The following is a 7,500-nucleotide window of genomic DNA, read 5'->3' as shown; positions in this document are numbered from 1 at the left end:
GTAGTAGTAGTAGGAGGAGGAGTAGTAGTAGTAGGAGTAGTAGTAGGAGGAGGAGTAGTAGGAGGAGGAGGAGGAGGAGGAGGAGGAGGAGGAGGAGGAGGAGGAGGACGAGGAGGAGGAGTAGTAGTAGGATGAGGATGAGGACGAGGAGTAGTAGGATGAGGATGAGGACGAGGAGTAGTAGGAGTAGGAGTAGTAGTAGTAGTAGTAGGAGTAGTAGTAGTAGGAGTAGTAGTAGTAGGAGTAGTAGTAGGAGTAGTAGTAGTAGGAGTAGTAGTAGTAGGAGTAGTAGGAGTAGTAGTAGTAGGAGTAGTAGTAGGAGTAGGAGTAGTAGTAGTAGGAGTAGTAGTAGGAGTAGTAGTAGTAGGAGTAGTAGTAGGAGTAGTAGGAGTAGTAGGAGTAGTAGTAGTAGTAGTAGTAGTAGGAGTAGTAGGAGTAGTAGTAGTAGTAGTAGTAGTAGTAGTAGTAGTAGTAGGAGTAGTAGGAGTAGTAGGAGTAGTAGTAGGAGTAGTAGTAGGAGTAGTAGTAGGAGTAGTAGTAGGAGTAGTAGTAGGAGTAGTAGTAGTAGTAGTAGTAGTAGTAGTAGTAGTAGTAGTAGTAGTAGTAGTAGTAGTAGTAGTAGTAGTAGTAGTAGTAATGACAACAACAATAATAGTAGTACTGTGCATTTTTGATGGGTTTCCCTTGTTTCTAGTATTTTCTACTTAATGTGGATCTTATATACATCGACCACAATTACACAAATGCATAGAAGAAAAGGAGGTAACTTAAGCAGGTGCTTGGTCAAATACTGAATATTATACAGATAATTCTCATATATGCATAATGGAAACAAATACAATTTCAGCACCATTATGCAACCAATTTGTGGTAGAATTGGAAGGATATGTATTGAAGAAAACACAAGTTATTACTGCTGCATCATTGTTTCTTTTCTGAATAAAAAATTGAATCATAAATAAGGTAGGCACTGGTATTAGGTGCTAAAATAAAATGCAGACACAGAGAGAGATATCAGTCTATGGTCGGAATTTTCCGTAGAATCATTAAGATGTTTTTAATGTAGTGGAATTTGTTAAGCACTAGCTGCTAAGCTATGTTAGATTTCCTTTCTTAGTATTTATTTAGGTTAGGCTGACTCTGGATATATAATCACTGTAGGCAACTTATGTCACATCATTTAAATTTCTAATTATCAATTTATCAATGGCAATGAAGCAGCAACCTGTATCATCAAATATCACCAAATAAAATAAAGAAAAAATGCAATAATCCCACTGGGTTTTAGTTTAGCACTAGTAGAATGAAAAACAAATGGATCAGTGTAAAACAGCACAGTTAACTAAGGCATTTTGTTTGCAATAGCTCCTGGAAAATAGTATTACAAAACACATGATTTCAACATAATTTCAAAACTTTATACTTCAGAATACTGATATGCAGATAGAAAAATAATAACAACAACAAATGCACACTGTATATATTTGAGCTTTTGCAATTCAATTTGGCATTCATTCAAGTTCTTTTATGTACTTTACTTTATGTATCATAAATATGCATATAAATAAAAGGATTTGGTCTGCTTTATCTTAAAAGGACGTGTTACTAATAAATATCTGAGGAGTAAAGAGAATTGTTTGATTTCCATGAGATTTCTTCATGCTTTGAATTTTTTGGGTAAACTCTCTTTAATGGAAGCCCCAATGATGATAACTTTTCAGACCTATCTATCTGATGTGTGAAATATTGCTGGGAAAATATAGTTTCTTGCAAACACAACACAGAAATAAAGTACAAGCTTGCACATTGGAAGTGATCAGTTAGCCATGATTTACCTTTACTAACATGTACAAGTGTGTTGTTATTTGGACAACCCACACAGTGTTCATGTAAAACTAAGCATTTGCAAAAAACATTCATACATTCAAATTTGTAAAACTTTTTTTTTTTCAACTCTCAATAAGTGAGCATCAAATATTGGTAGATGCACCTAGCTGTATATAAGGAGGCATTTAAAAACTATAATAACAGACAAGCAAGATAGGATACCTAAAAATAACAAGCAAAAATTAGGTGCAAGAAATGTGCTTATAGAAGTGTCAACAAAAGTGGAGTGTAGAGATGGGCCTAACCCATATAAGTTGACCGTATGTGTCAGGTAAAGTAGTGAAAAAAAAAATATATATATACACATATATATACATATACATATACATATATATATATATACATATATATACATATATATATACATATATATATACATATACATATACATATACATACATATATATACATAAACATATACATACATATATATACATATACTTACATATATATACATATACATATATATACATATACATATATATATACATATACATATATATGCATATATATACATATACATATACATATACATATATATATACATATATACATACACATATACACACACACACACACACACACACACACACACACACATATATATATACATATATAATAGAATTTGATTTTATAACTTGACTGAATGAGAGAAAATAATTTGATACTTTAAAACTGTGTATGCGCAGTAGGGTGTAGGGTGTTTGGTTGGTAATATACAGTATGTGTCCACTTATTGATTCTTCTACATTTGGTATATATGTATACATACATATATACATGAATAAAGTAATATATACACAACTGTTAACTGCATGTACACAAGCATTCCTGCAAGCACCAGGTAGACATTCTTTATTTAAAAGAACAAAGCAACACATGCACATGTTAGAAAGGTCAGAAGGTGAACATCAATACTTCAAAATAAAATTTCCTTTTCAATCATACATACTTTACTTTTATGTAAAAGTTGTCATCCAACAGATAGAGAGTGAGTGAGACAGAGAGAGGGAGAAAAAAATAAATACATTAAAATACAAATGAAAATCACAGATACACAAAGAATATTTACTTTTTGATAATATTTCTAACATCTTAACCTAAACATTTTCTGCATGTCATCATAACCATTAAAATCTACTACAGTTACTCTCAATTTAATATGTAATTTTTCCTCTCCTTTTTACCCATTTCCTGGTATAAATCAATCATACATGATATAAATAAAAATATATTGCCTAAATCAATTTATCTAACTAATGGGTCACTAGTATCTGCCTAACTCCCCTAGCAAACTGATAAGCATTTAGGAATACCCAGTTTTAGAGTACAAAACATCATAAAACAATGTACATCAAACTGACATCATCCATGTAGCAACAAATAAAAAGGGGCTTGTACAAAGACATTATCCATCTGGTTGTGACGGATCAAACATGGAGATAGTGTCAGGCCTCCAGTAAATACCCGATCCATGGTATACTAGAGTCCACACGTAAGGGATGAAAAACTCCTCTGGCTCACTCTCTTCGACATACTTGAATTTGAGCTCTGGGAACTTCTTAAGGCGGTCTTTGGGCAGGTGGAGAACACCTTGCTGGATGACTTCCTGAAGGGGAAACAGAGATTGCAAAAATAGACAGTGATTGTAGTTACAGATCTTTTACAAGAAGAATGGAGGAGGAAGAAGGAAGAGGAGAAAGGGAATAGAAGGTGAAGGACAAGGAGAAGAATGGGAGTAGAAGTTGAGGGAGAAAGGGAGGAAGAGGAAGAGCAGCAGCAGCAATTGATAATGATAATATACTATAAATATAAGGACAAATAGAAAGGCATAATCATAAATGCAAACACAACATACCTGAACATCCTGGACTCCTGGATCACGCTTGGTTGTCTCCAAGCGGCCCATGAGGTACGCTAATACAACATCAATATTCTGTGTCACATCCTGGAAATTGGGGTGTGTGGAGAAAGGCTGGAAGAGATGTCGTTTGTACAGGAGAGTATAGACCAGGTTGTGGTTGTGAGAGAGCTGGTGAGTTAGCACCGAGTTCAGGATCTCCAGCACCATTCTCAGCACCTCCTCCAATACACTCACATCACTCAGCTGCAGAGTCAGAAACATGTGTTACTGCCAATTCATAAATTGCACAAAGTTCTAATCCAAACTCATATTCAAGTGGCTTATATGTATCTCAATAGAGAACTATCAATCATCTACAATTTATTGTTCAACTAATAAGCCACAGAAACTAATCTTATTTAACACTCTTACTGATTACAATTCTCTTCCGTTTGCAAATAAAGTTTGACGTTAAAAAAAAAAAAGCAATAAAAGCAAGAGCAGATATACAGAAAAAAGACAAGAGAAAATATGCAAAGACTGTATGAAAGCAATAAATTTAAATAGAACACTTGTGACTCCCAGTCTCTAATTGCAAAATTCTACAGTTTTCATACTTACTGCATCTGGCATATCACTGTCTGCCTCATCAAGAAGATCTTCTGTGTGCTTGAGAGACTCACAAAGCCGAGCATGTCTCTTTGCTAAAGTTTCAAAAAGACTGACCAAACGCTGGCAAACATAAGGGTGGAGAGACCGAAACTGGCTTGACATATTAGCAAGGGCAGCTAGGCAATTTGTATGTAGATACTTGTCCTGAAATTTTTGAAAATGTTAAATTATGATTAAAGACATGTGGATGCCAATAAAATTCTTCTTCTTATGTAACTTTTACAACAGCTTATCTCAATCAAGTTCATACTATTAGGTATCCTGATTGGAAATTACAAAACTATTTTTATTCATTTTCAACAAAAGTTTACAAGAATGAACAAGTAAATTATAGTGACATATTTTTATTGATCACTTAATGAAACAAATAATTACTCATAAAATAATATCCTTCAGCAACACGGGAGTGTAAATCTAACAAAAGTCAGCAATAATTTTTACATACTTACATACAAACACATTACAAAGGGAATGATATTAAACTTTAAGCCCATACCTAAATATATTATTTTAAATACGAGCAATTCAAACTTCAAGCATGGGAATAAATTGAAAAAAATATTTAAATATATCATAGAAGGCAAAGCACTGAAATCAAGGTACAACACTCCCCAAGGAAGTGAAGAACATGTTATCACTCTGGGATAACTGCTTAAACTTCCCAATTAAGATATATGTGTAATCAAAGTATCTTAACCCATTGACTAAGACTGTTTAATAGTGCGCCAAAAAGTATGAAACACAGCTCAGAGCTCTGTGAAAGTGTTTAAAGGAAAATTAGACAATTTGTTGTATTCAGTACCAGATGAGCCACAAACAAGTTGAACTGAAAGAACAAGGGCTAAATCAATTTCTATCCCACATCTATTCCAGTTCTTACTAGCTGAGAGATGGATGACCTAGAATGAGTCACTAATAGACTTGTTTAACCCCTTGGATCTGGGTGCCTTTCTGCCCACAAGTGACCAAAAATCCAGGCATTAGGCTTACTTGAGTGGTGGCTCTCCTGGTTGTGTGGCTTGTAGGCATGGCCTACACAAATGGTGTACAGTGTCAAGACCCCTTTGCCTCCCCTTTTGCAAAGTTGTTATAATTTTTTCTGCATAGGCATTTTTACTTTTTTGCCATTTTCCAATGTCTATATTTGTCATTTGGTTGAATGAATGTTGAATGAAAATAGTAATAGGCTGCTTCCCTTGCACAGACTCCATATCATCTCTCTAAGTAGTGGGTAAGCAATAACAATGCACTAATAATACCAATTGGTAACATTTTGTAATTTGTGTAATTGATTTTAGATTTTTGTAATATTCAATTTCTTGTAAGACAGCCTGTGTCACCAGTCACGGAAACAGTATCCTCCCAGGTGCTGGTGCTCTTCCAGGCATAGGTCATGGATCTTTTACTGATGGCAACAATCCAAGAGCCCCTCCCTTCCAAATGCCCACTGAGTGTAATCACCCTCCAAGAGCTTTATACTCTCATCTCATGGCGTCATTCCCAAAACCCCAGCCTTCAGCTGAAATTTTCCATGGTGGCATGTTTCCTGTCACCCTGGGCCTCAACAAATTTTTTCATGACATGATGGTCACATCACCTAGATCCAAGTGGTTAAACTTATACTACATAACACCAAGTAACAAATAACATACCCTCATTTTCGTCATGTTATATGTTATGGTTCTGATGACCACTAGAATAAGAAGGCCACCCAGTGATATGTCACTGATCAGTCTTTCTGTGTACCAGGTGATATTCTTTAAGGGCTGAAAAAATATACAAATTAAAAAAATATTTATACATATATAAAATGAACACTTATATCTATATCAAGAGCAAGGAAATTTTTGATAAGCAGAATTATAATGGCTGCCAAATCATAAGAATTATCTCAACCTCGTTTTCCTGCTTTCTTTATTGTTTGTTTGTTTTCAATATTTTACTATATTAATTTAATCAACAACAAGAATCAAATACTTGACTGTTACAGTCATATGCAAGTCTAAATATATTCTTAAAACAGCAGACTCGTTGAATGTTCCCATTATTGCAGTCAGTAAATATTCATCTTAAAGACGAATCATACTCACAATATCATGTATTGTCTTGTTAAAGGAATCATCTTCTGACAGAATGAGCAGGATGATGAGAGACATGTATATGTGATGTGAGGTGCTGTCTGGGGCATGGTAGAGGGTATGCAAGATGGGAAGGACCAGGCTTTCCATGTCTGTTCTAGCCAGGACATAAGTGCGGAAGTCATCGTTCTTGTGAAGGAGGAGGTAGAGCAGCAGTGTGGTCTGGTCATCATGGAGGTGGGAATAAAGGGTCTTGTACAGAGTTGCAAATTCTAGCTTGAATGTTGCAACTGCCTGAGTTGGAGTGCTCTCAGCTGGATCTGTCAGGAAATGTTATTAGTGCTTACCATAATGGCTAATGGTTAATGCTTTAAAACAAATAAATGTTCCAAACATCAAAGGTCATATATCACTATGATAAATTATTATGGTGAAAGGGGTTAAAAGAATTCTTTATTAGAACAAAATGTCTTAAATTTCAACAGTCATGGTATTATTAGATAGTGTGGTAGTGCTCACCATAAAACAATTCTTAGGTTAACATTTGTTCTTTCAAAAGGCTTATATTAAGATGTGTTTTAGATAATTCATTAATTTATTTGTATCAATTCATTATACTATACATTCCTTATTAACAAACTGTTTTGCAAATGCCTTTGAGTAACAGGATTCCCTGAGGATTCTTATTTTTTTCTCAATAAACTTTGAATACACATACCATGGAAATTCTGTGCATGTAACAATGCCTGGCGATATGGATTTCTGATATTTCTATCAGCTGTACAGTGGTTGGCTAACACTAAGAGTAGTAACACACTTTGTGAAGCCAGCGGAGATTCTGGGCCCTTTTTGGTTGTGTCTTCTCCACTTCCAGCTAACCCCATTGTCAGTACATTCCACAGCCCTGCTGCAAAGACAAGCCATATTTCTTATCATCAACACATGATACTGACAATTAACTTTTACAATATTCCCCTAATATCATCTTTACACACTGTAGCATACACAGCTTTAAATATA

At 34.7% G+C, this 7,500-nt stretch overlaps 1 protein-coding gene across 4 annotated transcripts in view; it reads right to left on the bottom strand.

Moving 5' to 3' along the window:
* Positions 1-2,822: 2,822 nt before the first annotated feature.
* LOC125031097 (dymeclin-like) overlaps positions 2,823-7,500 on the bottom strand; it is a 20,245-nt gene continuing 15,567 nt past the window's right edge. For all 4 annotated transcript variants that reach the window (XM_047621587.1, XM_047621590.1, XM_047621589.1 and 1 more), the window contains exons 7-12: positions 7,199-7,387; positions 6,493-6,800; positions 6,055-6,168; positions 4,352-4,546; positions 3,746-3,994; positions 2,823-3,496 (exon numbers count right to left, since the gene is read on the bottom strand). In XM_047621587.1, coding sequence (XP_047477543.1) covers positions 3,296-3,496; positions 3,746-3,994; positions 4,352-4,546; positions 6,055-6,168; positions 6,493-6,800; positions 7,199-7,387 — 1,256 coding nt within the window. In that variant the 3' untranslated portion in view covers positions 2,823-3,295. The remainder of the gene's footprint in view (positions 3,497-3,745; positions 3,995-4,351; positions 4,547-6,054; positions 6,169-6,492; positions 6,801-7,198; positions 7,388-7,500) is intronic.

This window comes from Penaeus chinensis, chromosome 12, assembly GCF_019202785.1.
Source record: "Penaeus chinensis breed Huanghai No. 1 chromosome 12, ASM1920278v2, whole genome shotgun sequence".
NCBI lineage: Eukaryota > Metazoa > Arthropoda > Malacostraca > Decapoda > Penaeidae > Penaeus > Penaeus chinensis.
Note: the sequence above shows the minus strand (reverse complement) of the source record. Positions and strands in the feature narration are given on the sequence as shown.